The sequence below is a fragment of the Zeus faber genome (assembly GCF_960531495.2).
Source record: "Zeus faber genome assembly, chromosome: 9".
NCBI classification, from domain to species: Eukaryota; Metazoa; Chordata; class Actinopteri; order Zeiformes; family Zeidae; genus Zeus; species Zeus faber.
Window position 1 is genome coordinate 12,525,349 of NC_137197.1, and position 15,967 is coordinate 12,541,315.

At 47.6% G+C, this 15,967-nt stretch overlaps 2 protein-coding genes across 3 annotated transcripts in view; one reads left to right on the forward strand and one right to left on the reverse strand.

Moving 5' to 3' along the window:
• Nucleotides 1–1,351: 1,351 nt before the first annotated feature.
• phox2a (paired like homeobox 2A) lies at nucleotides 1,352–4,272 on the forward strand (the record flags this gene model as incomplete). Of its 2 annotated transcripts, none has more annotated exons than XM_080007459.1 (3): nucleotides 1,352–1,574; nucleotides 3,284–3,516; nucleotides 3,769–4,272. In XM_080007459.1, the coding sequence occupies 3 exons, from the start codon at nucleotides 1,352–1,354 to the stop codon at nucleotides 4,270–4,272; spliced, it is 960 nt and encodes a 319-aa protein (XP_079863585.1). The 2 variants fall into 2 exon arrangements, with proteins under 2 accessions (XP_079863585.1, XP_079863586.1); XM_080007460.1 differs by having other exon boundaries at nucleotides 3,284–3,471.
• A 2,446-nt stretch (nucleotides 4,273–6,718) lies between these two features.
• inppl1a (inositol polyphosphate phosphatase-like 1a) overlaps nucleotides 6,719–15,967 on the reverse strand; it is a 31,231-nt gene continuing 21,982 nt past the window's right edge. Inside the window, exons 15-27 of the mRNA XM_080007443.1 lie at nucleotides 15,793–15,931; nucleotides 15,534–15,633; nucleotides 13,366–13,454; nucleotides 12,965–13,046; nucleotides 12,664–12,753; nucleotides 12,404–12,517; nucleotides 11,625–11,801; nucleotides 10,771–10,926; nucleotides 10,567–10,651; nucleotides 10,335–10,424; nucleotides 9,424–10,198; nucleotides 9,166–9,299; nucleotides 6,719–9,068 (exon numbers count right to left, since the gene is read on the reverse strand). Of these exons, the coding sequence (XP_079863569.1) occupies nucleotides 8,975–9,068; nucleotides 9,166–9,299; nucleotides 9,424–10,198; nucleotides 10,335–10,424; nucleotides 10,567–10,651; nucleotides 10,771–10,926; nucleotides 11,625–11,801; nucleotides 12,404–12,517; nucleotides 12,664–12,753; nucleotides 12,965–13,046; nucleotides 13,366–13,454; nucleotides 15,534–15,633; nucleotides 15,793–15,931 (2,125 nt within the window). The 3' untranslated portion in view covers nucleotides 6,719–8,974. The remainder of the gene's footprint in view (nucleotides 9,069–9,165; nucleotides 9,300–9,423; nucleotides 10,199–10,334; nucleotides 10,425–10,566; nucleotides 10,652–10,770; nucleotides 10,927–11,624; nucleotides 11,802–12,403; nucleotides 12,518–12,663; nucleotides 12,754–12,964; nucleotides 13,047–13,365; nucleotides 13,455–15,533; nucleotides 15,634–15,792; nucleotides 15,932–15,967) is intronic.

Consider the following 15,967-nt stretch of genomic DNA (forward strand, 5'->3'; position numbering starts at 1 on the left):
TTATGGTGAGCCTGTCGCTCCGTGCTCACTGGTCGGAGGTGCTGTTTTTTTTATTTTTTATTTTTTTTATTTTATTATTTTGCAGCCGTTCCCCCCTCCTCCTAAATCACACTGACGTCTCCATAAAACTGATAGCGATCAAATCAAGCTTTTAATCTCAGGAATCACCGTCACGTCTGGAGCTTCCCCCTCGGTAAGGACTGTGCTGAAATGTGGCGCTGCGGTGGAAGCTGTTTGCACGGTCGCACTCGTCCTTTTGCGCCTTTATTCATTTAGAACATCAAGGACAACATTATCACATGCACATGTTGAGATCCTTAGTATGTGTTCATTGAGATAAATACCTATATAAACCTATATAAACAGGAAGATAGATAGACAGATAGACAGATAGACAGATAGACAGATAGATAGATAGATAGACAGACAGACAGACAGACAGACAGACAGACAGACAGACAGACAGACGGATAGATAGATAGACGGACAGACAGACAGACAGACAGACAGACAGACAGACAGACAGACAGACAGATAGATAGATAGATAGATAGATAGATAGATAGATAGATAGATAGACAGACAGACAGACAGATAGATAGACAGATAGACAGACAGACAGACAGACAGACAGACAGACAGACAGACAGACAGATAGATAGATAGATAGACAGATAGAAGAATAAATCAAGTAATACAAATGGAAAAAAATGACAACACGCAATAAACCTAAAAACGTCCTAAACCTACAACACAATGTTTGCGTAGTGAAGCTGTTATTCTGCGTTCATCAACACGGTGGATGGTGGTGTAGTTGGGGGCAGCACCGCCACCGCCGCCTGCAGCGCACGGTGTGGGCGGTGCGCGCGTCGGGAGGGGGCAGTGCGCGTCCCCCAATGGACTGTGGAGGCTTTGTGATGGAAACAGACCACCGCCTCGCCATTGTCTGCCCGAGCCAAGTTTATTATAAGCAGCACCGGCAGCACAGTGCGTGTCACACCGAGCAGGGGGAAACAGCGGACCGGAGGAGACCTGGACACAGAGGAAAATGAAAACAACCACCGGTACCAGCAGACTGACTTAGAACAGGGCGGATCATTGGGATGTTTTTTATCACGCAACTGGAAACTATCTGACAGCGCCGCCCAAAAAAAAAAAAAAAAAACAGGACAGCAAAAAAGGGGGGACGGTGACTTTGGGACTGACACCGGTAGTTCTTGGAGAATTTGTCACCCAAAGCAGACTCATCCACACAGATACACACATTGAAGGAAAACACCCCGATATCCTGACACCTGTTCCGTCCTGAGCAAGAACCACAGTGTTCCGGGTCTTCTTATTGCTGACCTCCATGTATAAAATGGATTACTCCTATCTGAACTCCTACGACTCCTGCATGGCGGCCATGGAAGCCTCGGCCTATGCGGACTTCAGCTCCTGCAGCCAGGCCAGCTCCTTCCAGTACAACCCCATCCGCAGCGGACCCTTCTCCAACCCGGGCTGCACGCCCCTCAGCACGGCCAGCTGCACCCTGGGAGCCCTGCGGGAGCACCAGCCCACACCCTACTCCACAGGTAGAGGCACCTATTTCTATCACATTGTATTCTATCATGGACAATTTTCTATTCCGTATTCTGTTTCTATCCTGTGTTATTCTATTCGTTTCCTTCCTATATTTGTCCTATTGTATTTGTTGTATTCTATCATGCCGCATTCTATTCTGTGTATGCTCTATTCCATTATGCACTGTTATATTCTATTAGACCCTGTTCTATAAGACCCTGTTCTATTCGATCATGCTGTATTCTATTCTATTCTTCTATTCTGTGGTATGTTCTATTCCATTATGACCTGTTATATCCTATAATACTCTGGTATTATTATTCTAGCATGATATATTCTATTATATTATATCATGTCCTATTGTTCTCGACTCGACTCGCTCCGTAATGTGGTCAGAATTCAATTAACCTTCATTTAATAAGGCATATTTCGATTCGCCCCTGGCAATATAGTTGTATTTATAATAATAATAATAATGATAATGATAATGATGATGATAATAATAATAATAACAACAATAATAATAATAATAATAATAACAATAATAATAATAATAATAATAATTATTATTATTATTATTATTATTATTATTGTTATTATTATTATTATTATTATTAGTAGTAGTAGTAGTAGTAGTAGTATGATGATGATTATTATTATTATTATTATAAAAATATAGCTGACCAAACCTAAAGGCAAATGTTGCAGTTGTATCCATGGATTGTCCTTTATTTTCTTGGCTTGACGAATAGTCTTTACGTGTCCAGGTTGACAAAAAAAATCTCGTTTGCAATTTTGTTTATTACAATTCAGCCCATTCATCTGATCTGCTATTTTGTTTTGGGATCAAATTTTGATTTCCTATTTTCAGAGATAAGGCCTACAACGCTGTCTTGATTTGGGATTCTTTATTCATTATTTTCAGGAGATGCAGTAATTAAATTAAATGTATTTAAATCGAATTAATATGCATTTTAAATAAATATGATATCCCCCAACCATCCACTATATTAGCTGTCAATTTAAAGGACTATATTAGGCCAAATTAAAACCAAAAATTAAACATTTTGAAGGTGAAGCGCTGCCTCTATTGCATTTTACTTCAGGACGATTTGCTTCTTCTTTGCTCCGAAAAATCGAAATGAGTCGTAATAGTTGAAATACAGAGGGGGATAAAACACAAATCTAAGTTCCATATTGGAGTGTCGGCCATTCTAATTAGACGTGCTTTACTATAATGCATGACAAATAATATAAGACAGTTTTACCGTTTTATTTCGGTTTTGAATCGGACAGAATATATTCACGGAGAACGGGCCAGCGAAGCAGCACATTGGGGAATTGGCCTTTTTAACCGCCTGAATCAAAGCAAGTGAACGTTTACACCAATCCGTCCGATCGCTTTCTTAAAGTGTGTTTCCATCTGAAACAAATAAGATGTTCTTCAAATGTTTGATTTTATTTTTCTCTCCCGTATTCAGAACAGGCGTTTACTCGGATTAAATAAATGCAGTCATTTATTTGAAATAAAGGGCGCCGCGACCTTCGTTCCGAACCCCCAAAAACATACAAACGTCCTTCTGTCAGTCACACCTCTCTGACAAATGACTCACAAACAGCTCCTCGAATTTATATCCATAATATATCGATGTCGGTCGCACATTTATTTCCACGATCGGTATGAATTCAACCCCCCGTCTCCGTCTCCGTCTCCCGCCAGTTCCCTACAAGTTCTTCTCCGACCCTTCCGGTTTGAACGAGAAGCGGAAGCAGCGTCGCATCAGAACGACCTTCACGAGCTCCCAGCTGAAGGAGCTCGAGCGCGTGTTCGCGGAGACCCACTACCCCGACATCTACACGCGCGAGGAGCTGGCGCTCAAGATCGATCTCACCGAGGCGCGTGTGCAGGTGAGCGCCACGCCGATACACCATTTGCACGTTGATGGACATCATGTGCATCAAATATTAGTATGTAGAAATTACAATAATGTTACACAGCGATTAAAAAACGGCCTGGGGATTCTGTTTGAAATATCACATTTCGAGTGGAATCCAAGGCTATTATTGTGGCCGAAATGTCCACGGCAGTCATACATTCGAAAACCCAGCGGCGGCCTGTTCCGCCCTCACGCGAGGGCGGAACAGGCCGCCGACTCCGCCCGGCCCGCGTCTGCGACTGCATAACGACGCGCCCTCGCCCCACAGGTCTGGTTTCAGAACAGGCGCGCCAAGTTCCGCAAGCAGGAGCGGGCGGCCAACGCCAAGTCCAGCGCCAACAGCTCCGGCGGCGGCGGCGCCGGGAGCAACGGCGGCGGCCCCGCGGGGAAGAAGGCCGGCGACCAGAGGTCCTCCTCGGACGACGACGAGTCCAAGGAGTCCACCTGCAGCCCCACCCCCGACAGCACCGCCTCGCTGCCCGGCTCGGCCAACGGCAACATGGGCAGCCCCGCCAGCCTGAGCCCCAGCCCGGCGCCCGCCCCCAACAACGGCTACGCAAACGCTTCCGGCTCCCCCGTGCTCCAGGGGCTGAAGCCGCCCAGTTGGCCCAGTCTGGGGCCCTCGAACCAGGCCATGGGTCAGCCCGCCGCCCAGACGCAGGAGATTCTCAAAGCCTGGCAGCCGGCGGACAGTATGACCGGGCCGTTCGCCGGGGTGCTCACCTCCTTCCACAGAAAACCCAACCCCACCCTGAAGACCAACCTGTTCTGAAGCACAGAGAGAGAGAGAGAGAGAGAGAGAGAGAGAGAGAGAGAGAGAGAGAGAGAGAGAGAGAGAGAGAGATAGAGGCAATGAGAGAGGGGGAGAGAGCACGAGAGAGAGAGAGAGAGAGAGAGAGACATTCAGTGTTTATAAGAACCTCTCGTGGGGTTGGGGGTGGGGTGGGGGGGGGGGGGTTCGGGACACGCCCTGAACACACTGTTATATGCTGTAGTTCAGGGGAGTCACCGCTTCCGTGTCTCCAAAAGATTGACCGCGAGGGTCCCGGAAGAATCAAAGGCCACGCGTGCGCAGAACACTGCCCGAGCGGTCGAGGGGATTTAACAGGCGAAAACGCGCTGCGCACGTGGCGCCCGCCGCCCAAAAACTTCAGCGGCCGTTATCACGCCTCCCGCATTCCCCCTCCCCGCCACCCGAACAGTCGCACCTTCAGCCACGGCTCTGTCCACCCTGATGAAGTGTATAAATAATTCATTCGAGGAACCCGACAACAAAAAAACAAAAACTCGAACTCCCGAGTGGTTCCAGAAGGGACTCACGCCGCCGCGTTTCCCGCCCCTCCCCGAGGCGGATTTCCCCCGGTCGACGGCGACGTGCATGCGCAAAAAACAACGGGAACGCCGGGACGCGGCCCCAATCTGTTCCCTACGACGCCTCCCCCCCCCCCCCCCGTCCCCGCCCCGTAACACAACACAGAGCAGCAGGTCGCTGAACACAAGGCCCCAGTCTCCCGTGGGGGAAACAAACCCCAAACTGTTACCAGCAAGCACAACTTCCTGCTAAAGCCCCCGAAGGAGAGACACCCCAGGAGGACCACCAACTCCCCCCCCCCCCTCTCCCACACACACACACACACACACCCAAACCCCCCAACACACACAACACACACCACACACCAACCCAAACAGAAGGGTCCCCCTTCCTGGTCTGAACAGGGCACCCGCAAATCCAATTAGGTGGTCCCCATCCAGACCGGACCCCTCCCCAAATTGGTCCCTCTCTTCCCCCTTTCTATGTCCTCCCTCCCCCCCCCCCCCCTCCTGGCCTCAACTGTATCAAGTCCCGTTCACCCCCATTCAACCCCACCACCCCCTCCCTCAAACACCAACACATCAACTCCACTCTTATCCATCCATCCCATCCCCTCCGCCCGGTCCCGACGGCTCCATCGCATCCGCGGTCGCGTCCTCCACCCCCCGGGTGGGCGGCCGCCCGCGGCCCGCTCTTCAGCCACGGCTCCTCACACTCGGTGCTGCTCGCTATGGTTATGGGGGTGGGGGAGGTTTCCAAAATGTTTCCCCCCCCCCCCCCCCGTGCCGGGGATGGCGACGCGCGGGGTGGAGGTGGACGACGAATAGTTGAGTTAAGTTCTCCGACCTCTGACATTCGACTGCTCCGCCCGTGCTTTTGTTCCCGCCGTTAATCCCTGACATTTTTGAAAATAGCAATTATTTCCACTCTCGATTGCCTAGGAAATGTTATTTGTGAAATTCCTTTTTTTTTTGTTTTTCCTTCTCCACAGCTCTCGGGGCCAGGTCTGGCGCGAGAGTTAAAGAGTTAACATGCATATGTACTTAAAATGCAAAGAAGTGTATTTATTAATGTTTTATTTTGTCAGTGACCAACCAAGGAATCTTTTGTTTTGAATGACTACATGAAATCTTGTGACTTGAAAATGGATTCTGTAATTAGTAATATAAATAATAGGTAGCATTTCTTTTCCCACATTGATCTAAAAAAGTATTTCATTCCAGAGCATCTATCTTGGAGTCCAGTATTTCCATTAAACAATGAATGGAGGAGAGCTCCAGTGAATGATAAATTATAGCACTACTCTGCATATTCTAATAAATTGACATTATGGAAGCACTACTCACACACGTGTTTATTGATCTGCTTGAGTGGATTGTTTCTTCTTTGACTCAATACCAATTTCTTCAAAATTTTTCTTTAAAGAAATTGCTTAAATCAGTAACAAACTGACTCACAAACCCATTGCATAAAGGTTTATTGATTTAATGTGTAAAGGCTGTTTTCCCCCAGTTATTTAATGTAAAAATAACTCTTATGCAGGATAAAAAAATGAACACTAAGTTTTATGAGGAGTTGGCATTAAAGGGTTTTGTCAACCAATTTAAATTCTGTAGATAACAGGCTGGAATCATATCCATTTTTATTTAGCAGTAACTGCTATCTGAAAAATAAGTGCTTTTCTACACATTGAAATAGAAATGTATGGTTAGAATTTATTTATTTTATAATTTAAGTATTGGTAATTTTAATTGGGTTATGTTGTGTTTCCTAAGACGAGATATATTAACTAGAAAAACAAGAAATCAATGAAGACACCACATTGCCAAATTTGAAATTCTCAAATTTGAACCAGTTCATATGAACGGAACAGGAAGTGGATAAATCAACATAATTCATTTTGAAATTAAGGAGGAAAAATTAGTTTTTATTTGGGGGAAAAAAAGTAACATGGAATCAGCGATACGCTCGTGAATTTAAATGCAGCAGCACAAGGAGATAAAACAGGAAGTGGAGGGAGAGAACGAGGCTAGAACAAGTCACACAAACAGCGAAAAGAACATTTAAAAAGCCACAGAACGGATCCACCTTCACTGCAGATGGACAGCCAAGATGCAACGGAGGACAAGGCAGTGTAGGGCTGGGCAATACACAGTGTATAGGATAAATGTGACAAATAAAAAATCTTGAATCTTGAATCTTGATTGTTTATATCACTGCTACAACTTTCACACAACACAGTCAGCCTTCCATATCATAAACCGGATTTACTGTTTTCTAATTCTTTATAAAATCGTTGATCTGACCATTGCATATTTCTGCGATATAGAAAATGAGACAATCAAGATACGAACAATGCAGCAATTTTTGAATTCGAAAGCACAGATGTTTTAGTTGAGGGTAGTTTTGTATTGAAAACTGAAATACTGCCCCATACTGTTGTGCTGTGAAAATTTTAATTAAATGAAGATATGATTTTGTGAGTGATTTGGCCCAGCCCTGCGGTCTGCACGGCGGCCCAGAGACACACAAACCATGGTAGGATTCAAGGTAAGAGCAGAGCCAGTGCTCCGAGGGTCACGTTAAAACATTCAAAGGAACCTTTTGTTAAAAAAAAAAAAAAAAAAAAATCCCTGAAATGCTGAACAAGAAACTCTTAAAAACCACCAGTAAAGATTTAGCAGTGTTATTTAAAGTACACACACCTGATGGTGCTACACCCAGTGGGGCAGAATGAAGGTAGTAACAAACACACAAAACAATCTTTGAAAATCTGGACAAAATCCACACGAAACACCTTCCTCTGTTTAAAAATAAAAAAAATACACTAAAATGGCCCCTCCCACCTCAGCCGTTTCAAAACAACACAAGACACAAAATAAAGTTTAAAAAAAAATAAATGACATTGTATGAAGTCTGATTCTACCAGTTGACCTATATTAGTTTTTTTTTTTTTTTGTAGTGTCACGGTTTCTGGAATAGCAACAGCACCACCTGCTGGTGAGATGAGAGAACAGCCGCAATGGCACTGCTCTGCAGAAACCATCTGACAAGTTACTGTATTTCAGTCATGTGTCTGAAATGCTTTCTAATTGTGAATTAGAGTCTGAACATTAATGACGTAAGTTAACAATCCATACAAAGATTGTTTGGGTCACTTAAAAATTAGAAAAAAACGAGTGTGGCTGGACTTACACAAGCCAACCTGTTCAATGGCGTCAGTCTACACAGGAAAAAACAAGGAAAGTGGAAACATGGTCGGTGTTGGGAGAAAGTTTAAACTTTATAGGTATTTTAAAGAAATGTTACTTTGAAAAGAAAAAAACAAAACTCATGTACCACTGTGAAATATTTGCTTTCAGCACTCACAGTTCCGGTTCGGTTGGTTTGCGCAATAATCCCTTTTATCTCGATACAAAACGTTAGGTCATAAATACACGCAGAGACACTAAATCTATATCAACAACATACAATACTCGCCCCCCTTCGAACAGTGGGGGCAGCTGTGTCACCACAATAGTAGAGTCTGTGAAATGTGTGGCACCGACCTCACAGCCGAACCCGGATCCAGAGGCGGGCGGAGTCCAAAGCTGCCCGTCGACTTTCCTAAACTCCCTGACCCAAACTTGGCGGGAAGAGGAAGTGGGCGTAAGCGTCGTTCCAGACCAAAGTTCAGACGCTGGAGTCAAACCGAACATGTCGCTTCTCCTTTGCTCTTTTTTTTTTAAGCTTCAAACTCTTAATATTTCCCCAGCTCCACCCCACGGAAGTGGGTGGAGTTTCTCACGGATCACAGAGAGTTTGCAGAACGACGCGGTGACTTAGGAGCGAAGGTCTGATCAGGTCTGCAGGCGCCATCCGACCTCCGCTTGGGGGCTTAACGTCCCCAGAACGCCCCCCTCCCGTCCTCCATCTTCCCTCCGGGTTTACAGCGAGGCGTCTGTCATGGCGACCCTCTGGAGGACTGAAACCAGTCTTTAAATAAAACCTCATCCTACATACAGTACAGTATTTGGGGGGGAAATAAGAAAAATATTGTTTTTTTTTTGCAAATGAAAAAAGAGTGCAATTTTTCTTATGAAGGCACAGTCCAGTTTGAAAGCTGCTAGTTTTTATATATATATTTATATATATATATATATATCTTTTTTACTGGTTGGGGTCATTTCTGCTGCTGCCTCAGGCTCTCCAGCAGCATGCGCTTGTGGGCGGGGTCCAGAACGCCAGCCTCCTCCAGGTCCTCCTCCGTGATGTCGCTGGAAGAGCACGAGTGACAGGGAGGTGTTGTGAAACGCTCGAGAGCAAAGGCAGCGTCGCGCGTGGCGCTCCGGTGTACGTTTCAAGCTTGCCTACCTGAGGAACTCCAGGTCGTCCCAGCCGTTGTGCAGAAGCCCCTCCTCGTACCTCTCCAGCCCCAGCCTCTGCAGCCACTCCCCCACCGAGGACTCCCCCACGGAAAGGGAGGAGCTGCTGCTGCCCCACAGCGCCTGCGAGGCGAACACACACCAATGACGCATCATGCACATAAATTTTTTTACTATATTTGGAATAGCCAAGATGTTTGGTATCAACAAAACCAAAGTTAATGAAGTCAAAAAGTGAAATGCGCACCTCCTCAGGCAGGTCCTCTGCGATGCTTTCCGGGATGGGGTTCCGGGGAGGAAACGTGCGGCAGGCATCCAGGCACAAGCCCAGGCCCACACCCTGCGCCCTAAGAGGCGGAGGCGCCGAGGGGGCGCGGGGCGGAGGCTGCCCGGGGAACTCGCTCTCGCTCAGCGTCTTGGCCATCTGCAGCACGGAGCAGGACTGGTCGTCCAGTGCTCCCGCCCGCTTGAAGCCGTCGCCCAGGGGGAAGGAAGGGCCCGCGCCGACCGCGGGGATCCGAACCTCGGTCAGGTCCGGGTAGGGGGGCCGAGCCTTCGGGAAGGAGGCCTCGGCGGCCATCTCCAGGGCTCCCTTGGGGAGCGGTGGAGGAGGGAAGTCGGGCGGGGGCCGGTTGAGCGAGCTTCCCACCAGCGCTGCCGCCACAACCGCCCCCACCCCGCTGCCTCCGCCCTGCGGCGCGGCCGCACAGCCGCCTGCGCAGCCGCCCGCGTCCTCCTCCGAAGACGCCTCCTCGCTGATGGTGCGCACCGAGTGGCTGGTCGGGGGCCGGCGCGGGTTAGAGGGCCCCGAGGGGCCGCAGGACGGCTTGGTTCGAGCCCCGGCCGAAGGAGGAGGAGGGGCTTTCGCCGGCGGGGGGTTGGCGGAGGAAGGAGACGGGAGGAGGTCTGCTGACAGGGCGGCGGCAGACTGGTTGGGGACACCCTCCAGGATGTAGTAGGCCGGGTTGTTGTAGCTGTTCTTACTGACGGAGGAATCGCCCTCTGCGGGATCCTGCTTGGACCTGAACGACGTGGATTATCAGGAAGGTTTTTTTTGCACAGAGAAAATTTAAAAATAATAATAAAAGTTGTTTAAGTATGATATTCATGCTTATGTTTTTACACGTGTGCCCGTGGCGATGGAGTGGATGCGCGTACCTTGTTGCCGTGTCGTCCTTGTTGGTCCGATCTACTTCCTCGCAGACCTTCCCCAGCTCCGCTCCGACCGCTTTGCGACTCAGAGAGGGTCTGCACGCAAGGACACACAGCACAGGAGATGTGAAGGACCGGCTTGTTTAGAAGCGTTACTATCGTACACCCCCTTAGAATTCAATGAAGGAAGGACACATGGAAGGAAGGGTAGGGAAGGTTAGTACAAGTGTATACTGACTTGACATATTCGTGCCCAGGTCTGGGGAGAAGAGTGGATTTTCCTTTTGGTCCCCCGGTCTCATCTTTATCCACACTGATCCACTCTGTGACACAAAAAAACCACACACCAAAACACCAAAAATGTAACTACTTCGGTGAAATGAGTAAGAAATGATGGTATTCACCGAGCGTTCTACAGAACACGCGCGGCGCGTTACGTTACCGTAAAGCCTCTCCCTGGTCCCCATCCTCTCGGAGGGGACTCGGACCCTCATGGACCCCCGGATGTTTCCCGTCTCCTCGCCGCGGTGCGACAGGTAAGTGTGGAACTGCTGCGCCGTGCTGCCGATCATCGACTTCAGGGCCAACACACACTCTCCTAGTAGAGATTTAAAAAAAAAACACGCCCACGCACGCACACACAGTAAATATATACACTCAGCTTCTCTCAGTCTGCCTCTGTGCTTCACTTCACACTCTCCCTCTCTCTACCACAAAGGATAGGGTGCGATCTTCAATCAAAATTCTCAGTTTTAATTCTCCATATCAACTGACAGCTTAAAGGATAGCATTATTCTTTTTCAAGATTAAAATGTGGTTCCCAGCCTCTATAACTGAATTGCGAGTTTCCCCCGTTTTCAGAAAGGAGAAACTTTATATTACATTTTTCTAAGGCTTTAATGTTTGCCTGAAATTTCAATAAATATACCAGGTCGTCAGGGTCAATAAAACCTGAAACAACGCAATAAATGCAGGATTTGCGTCCATTTCTTTCAGCGTATTATAAAAACAGACTATACGGTGAGCTAAAAGTGAATTCGACATTTTTTAAAGGTGTAAACGTTTGCCCCCTTTTGGAGTGTATATGGTGCAAGCAGAGCAGAGAGGCTGAAGCAGAGGGGTGTGTCTCCCAACAGTAAAGCTTTCAGGAAATCGTTTAAAGCGTAACAGTTCTAAACGATGTTGAACCAACACTTTAATGCCCGGGGTTGAAAAACAGTGAACCCGAGCCTTAAACCGGCGCCATTCAACGAGACAATACGTGAACGCGCTTTCTCCACCGCGCGTGGTCCCCACCGTAGGACTCGTATCCGTCCAGGGACTTGACGGTCAGCAGCAGGTGCTGGTCCTGCAGGTACTCGATCTCAGAGAGCAGCGGCTTCAGCGTGGTCAGCTGCTTGTTGGACCAGCCCACACGGAGGAAGTTGACGTTGTCGCTGCTCTGGCTGTCGTTCTCGTAGCTCTTCTTAAACTCTGCGGGGAGGGAGACACGCGGAGGGGGAGACGGGGAGGGTGGGTGGGGGTAGGATGGGGAGGATAGATGCAACGTGGGAGAGAAGCAGGGAGGTTATTCGGAGGGTTTTTTTCCTGTTGGATTCAACAGTAACCGATGGAGAAAGGAGAGGAGGCGGAGAGAAGGAGGTGTAGCACGGTGGTATACTGACTGTCTGGGGAAGGAAAGGAGGGAGAAGAGGAGCATGAAAGAGAGAGACAAGAATTATCCTGGATCCTGGACCACAGGGACATGTTTGCACTTTTGACTTGATCTCACTCGCGCCAATTTTGTTGGCCTCTGCTTGCTTTTCCAAATTGTCGTGACATTTTCTTAGTTTTTGGATATATCTTAAATTTGAATATTATGTTTTTAACCTTGATAAAGTCCCCCTCATCTATTTCTTAAGTCAGTAACTTTTTTCTTTTTGTTTTACTATTAATCTGCACTTTATTTGGATTTCAGTGGTAACTTGACATTTTGCGATGTCACACATTGACCATAATGTTAAACTGTGTGTGTGTGTGTGTGTGTGTGTGTGTGTGTGTGTGTGTGTGTGCGGGTGGGGCCACGTGCTCCTCACCTTCCAGACACGTGGAGTAAAACTCGATGAAGAACTTGGTTCGGCTCGCCGTCTTCACTATGGCCTCGATGCTCTCGAACTCGATGTAGGCCTGCTCTGACGACTTGGGCAGACCTGTGAGGGGAAACCCCGGGAGATGGGAAAAGGAAACAACACATTGCGGGCGTTCGTGGCTCGACGAGCAGAAAAAGGTAAAAAGATATCTCGTGTGTCAGGGGGAAAGAGAGCGAGTGACGACCCTTTCCTCCTCCGTTCTCTACCTTTCTTGGACACAAACTGGGAGGTCACTCCCACCTCGAAGGTTGCGAACACAGGGGAGTGGTCGCTGGTCACAATGTCGTCTGTACAGCCTGGTGGGAAGGGGCACACAACTCTGATCATATGACTTTTAAACCCTAAATGAATCCCAACTGAACTCTGAGTATTGCAAAAGGCATTAAAAAAAAGATATAACACACACACACACACACACACACACACACACACACACACACACACACACACACACACACACACACACACACACACACACACACACTAATGACGCCCAGCGGGTCTCACCATAGGAGTTGCAGACGATGTGTGTCTCTGGGTAGGACTTCCAGAGGATCCTGTCGCACCACGAGGGAACGTTGGTCCTCATCTGGAAAAACAGAGCCACGGGGGGAAAACTAAATTTACACACAAATAACAAACCACAATCCCACAAAATAAGGTGCCAACCAAATGGATAATTTCTTTACATCTCCTAGGAGAGAATGGAAGTCAAGAATCATCTGTTACTTTCCACATGAACAAAGAAAAACAAGTTAAGATCAGGAAGTAAGATAAGATGTTAAAATACACAACATAGACAGCCATTAAAAAGTATTTTCAGTCATCTGTGTGTGTGTGTGTGTGTGTGTGTGTGTGTGTGTGTGTGTGTGTGTGTGTGTGTGTGTGTGTGTGGTTTCTACACCCACCCCTGTGGCCTTTTGCTTCTGCCAGACGTACGTGTCCCTGGAACCACGTTCGTAACGGTAAGTTGGTGGGTAAGAGATCTCTTCTTCCACTGTGGGAAGGGACACAAAATGAGCCATAAATGAATAACAAATAAATGACAAAAACCCACATACTTCATTGACTTACATTAGCACAATGATACATACTATTTTTAAAGACATGCTCTACGTTCATTCTGGCATCACAGAACGAAATTCAAGGGGTTTTTTTTGGGGGGGTTTTTTAAGTACTTTTTTTTTTCATTTTCAAGAACTTTACGCACAACAGATATAATCAATTTTCAATGTCATGCTGGGTTACATTTACATTTCACTGGCAAAAAAAATTCTAAGTACGAAATCCAAGCACCCTAAGCACCTCAAGGACCTGGTAAGAACCCCGTATACCACTTCTCTCTCTTAATAGCCCCGGATCTAATAAATAAATAAATAAAAAAGTTTTACAAAAAATTATATATTAAAAAAAATAAAATAAAACAGGATCTATTAATCTGTCATGCATTTAAGTCTTGAAAATAATATGATGTTCTTGATCCAAAAGAACATCAAATGATGCTCTACTTCATTCTTATTGACCGCCAGAGGCAGTGTTTCACACTGGATTTATCCACATCGGGAACGCACAGTTGGAATTGCAGTGTGAATTTTACATGTAAGTCACATGTGACCCCCGGGGCCCAGGTGCCGCCCCTAATTAACCACAATGGGCCCGAGGCTCTGTTCCTTCAGATGTGAGACGAGACGCAGGTAAAAAACAATATATTTACTCGTTCTGTGAGGAGCTTCCAGTCTAAACCTAAAAGAAAAAAAAAAAACAACAAAAAAAACAGCGTCGTGCTGTGTGGGGTCTCGTCGGTGATCCTTCGTCCCACGGAGGCTGAGCCCGACAGTCTGACTGCAAGCACGGAAACAAGCAACCTCACAGGGGCTTCGGTATCCCTCGTCTTTGTGTAACGGTTCAAGCGAGGGTTATCCTACACGTCACACAGGGGGAACGCAGCAGCGGAGCGGAGAGCTGAGCCGAGGAGGCTACGTCACAGGTAGATAAACTGGCCGCCAGCACAGTGCTGCTTAGCCAGCTCCAGTCTGTTGTAGTTTGCTCACACGAGCGGTTCCGCGCCAGGAGCCTACAAGGTAAATTAATTTTAAGGGCTCTGCCGGCGTTATTGCTTTGCCTCTACGCCGATATCCGCCTTTTTCCTTTACGTTCGCTCTGATAGCATCGGGTGGCTTCGTCTGAGTGTGTCAACCAGTTAACGAACAGCTAGGGGTGTCAGTCTGGGGTGCCCCCACTGTTTATTTACGAGCGCATTGCCGTCCGCTCCGTAGGCTCTACCAGGTGGCCCCGATCAGCCAGTTAAACGGTAGCGAAAGAAGGAGGCATGAGCAATCATACTTGTTCCGCTCTCAGAGGTCAGAGCACACAAATGTCCTCCAGCTACCGATAGTGTTCTTGGCTCTCAAACGCTTCCTTCCACGTCTGGAGGGCAGGCATGTCTTAGTCAGGACGGACAATACCTCTACAGTGCTCAGGATAAGCCACCTCGCCTGTTTGAGTCTCAGGGCAATGCACCTCCCAGGGGAACAAAAGGAGGCAGAGGATTTCCTGCGTGTCAGAAACCTCCCCCGGGGGTGGGGGGGGGGGGGTATGGTGACTCCAGGTGGTGGAGGAGATATGGCATCGGTACGGCACGGTGGGAGACAGACCTTTTTGCCTCAGTCCTCAATCCACTGCCCCCGCTGGTTCTCCTTGATGGAGCCCGCTGGGTGAGGAGAGGGAGCGAGGGGGGCGCAAGTTGGGCCCCTATCCTTCTCAACAATGTTTTTTTTATTTTCTTTTTAAAAAATTACATATAAATGTTTTATTACACATTGTTTTTTATTTTGCTCTGTTTCCTCATTGAACGAAAAAAAAAAAAGCAGGGTGCATAACGGGGACACTCTCAGTCGCTCTCTTATACCCAGCACCCCCCAAAAATAACTGAGGCCTCCCTTGGGCTGAGCCTCTGATGTCTTTGAATCCTAGAAAGGCCCCTGGTCTCAGAAAAGGTGCAGTACGTTGTTTGGACAAACAGGTATTTCTTAGTGTCACAAGACGGGAGGAAGCCGGAAGACAGAGGTTCACTGACCAAAACGCAGGAAAACCTTGTTCTTCTCCCTCTCCAGGTTGAGCTGATCCACCTTCAGCAAGGGATCAAACTCCTTCCTGTTGATGTAGTTGAGAATCTCCTACACACACACACACACACACACACATTAAAATATCCTTCTAATGCGAGGCTCTTTGAAAACTATGATAAAGGGCTACCCAAAAAACCTGCATCCTCATCTGTGTGTGTGTGTGTGTCTGTGTGTGTGTGTGTCTGTGTGTGTGTGTGTAGGCTCCACCTGAATGTCCATATCCAGCCGGTAGTTGAGGTCCCCCAGCCAGAAGAGGTGTGTGAAGCGCAGTGAGATGTCGAAGGAGCTGAGCTGCTTGTCCCCTAGCGACAGCAGCCGCAGGATGTCCAGGTAGTTCTGGTTCCTCCTGCGAGGACCACAGGGCAACAAGGGGGGGGGGGGG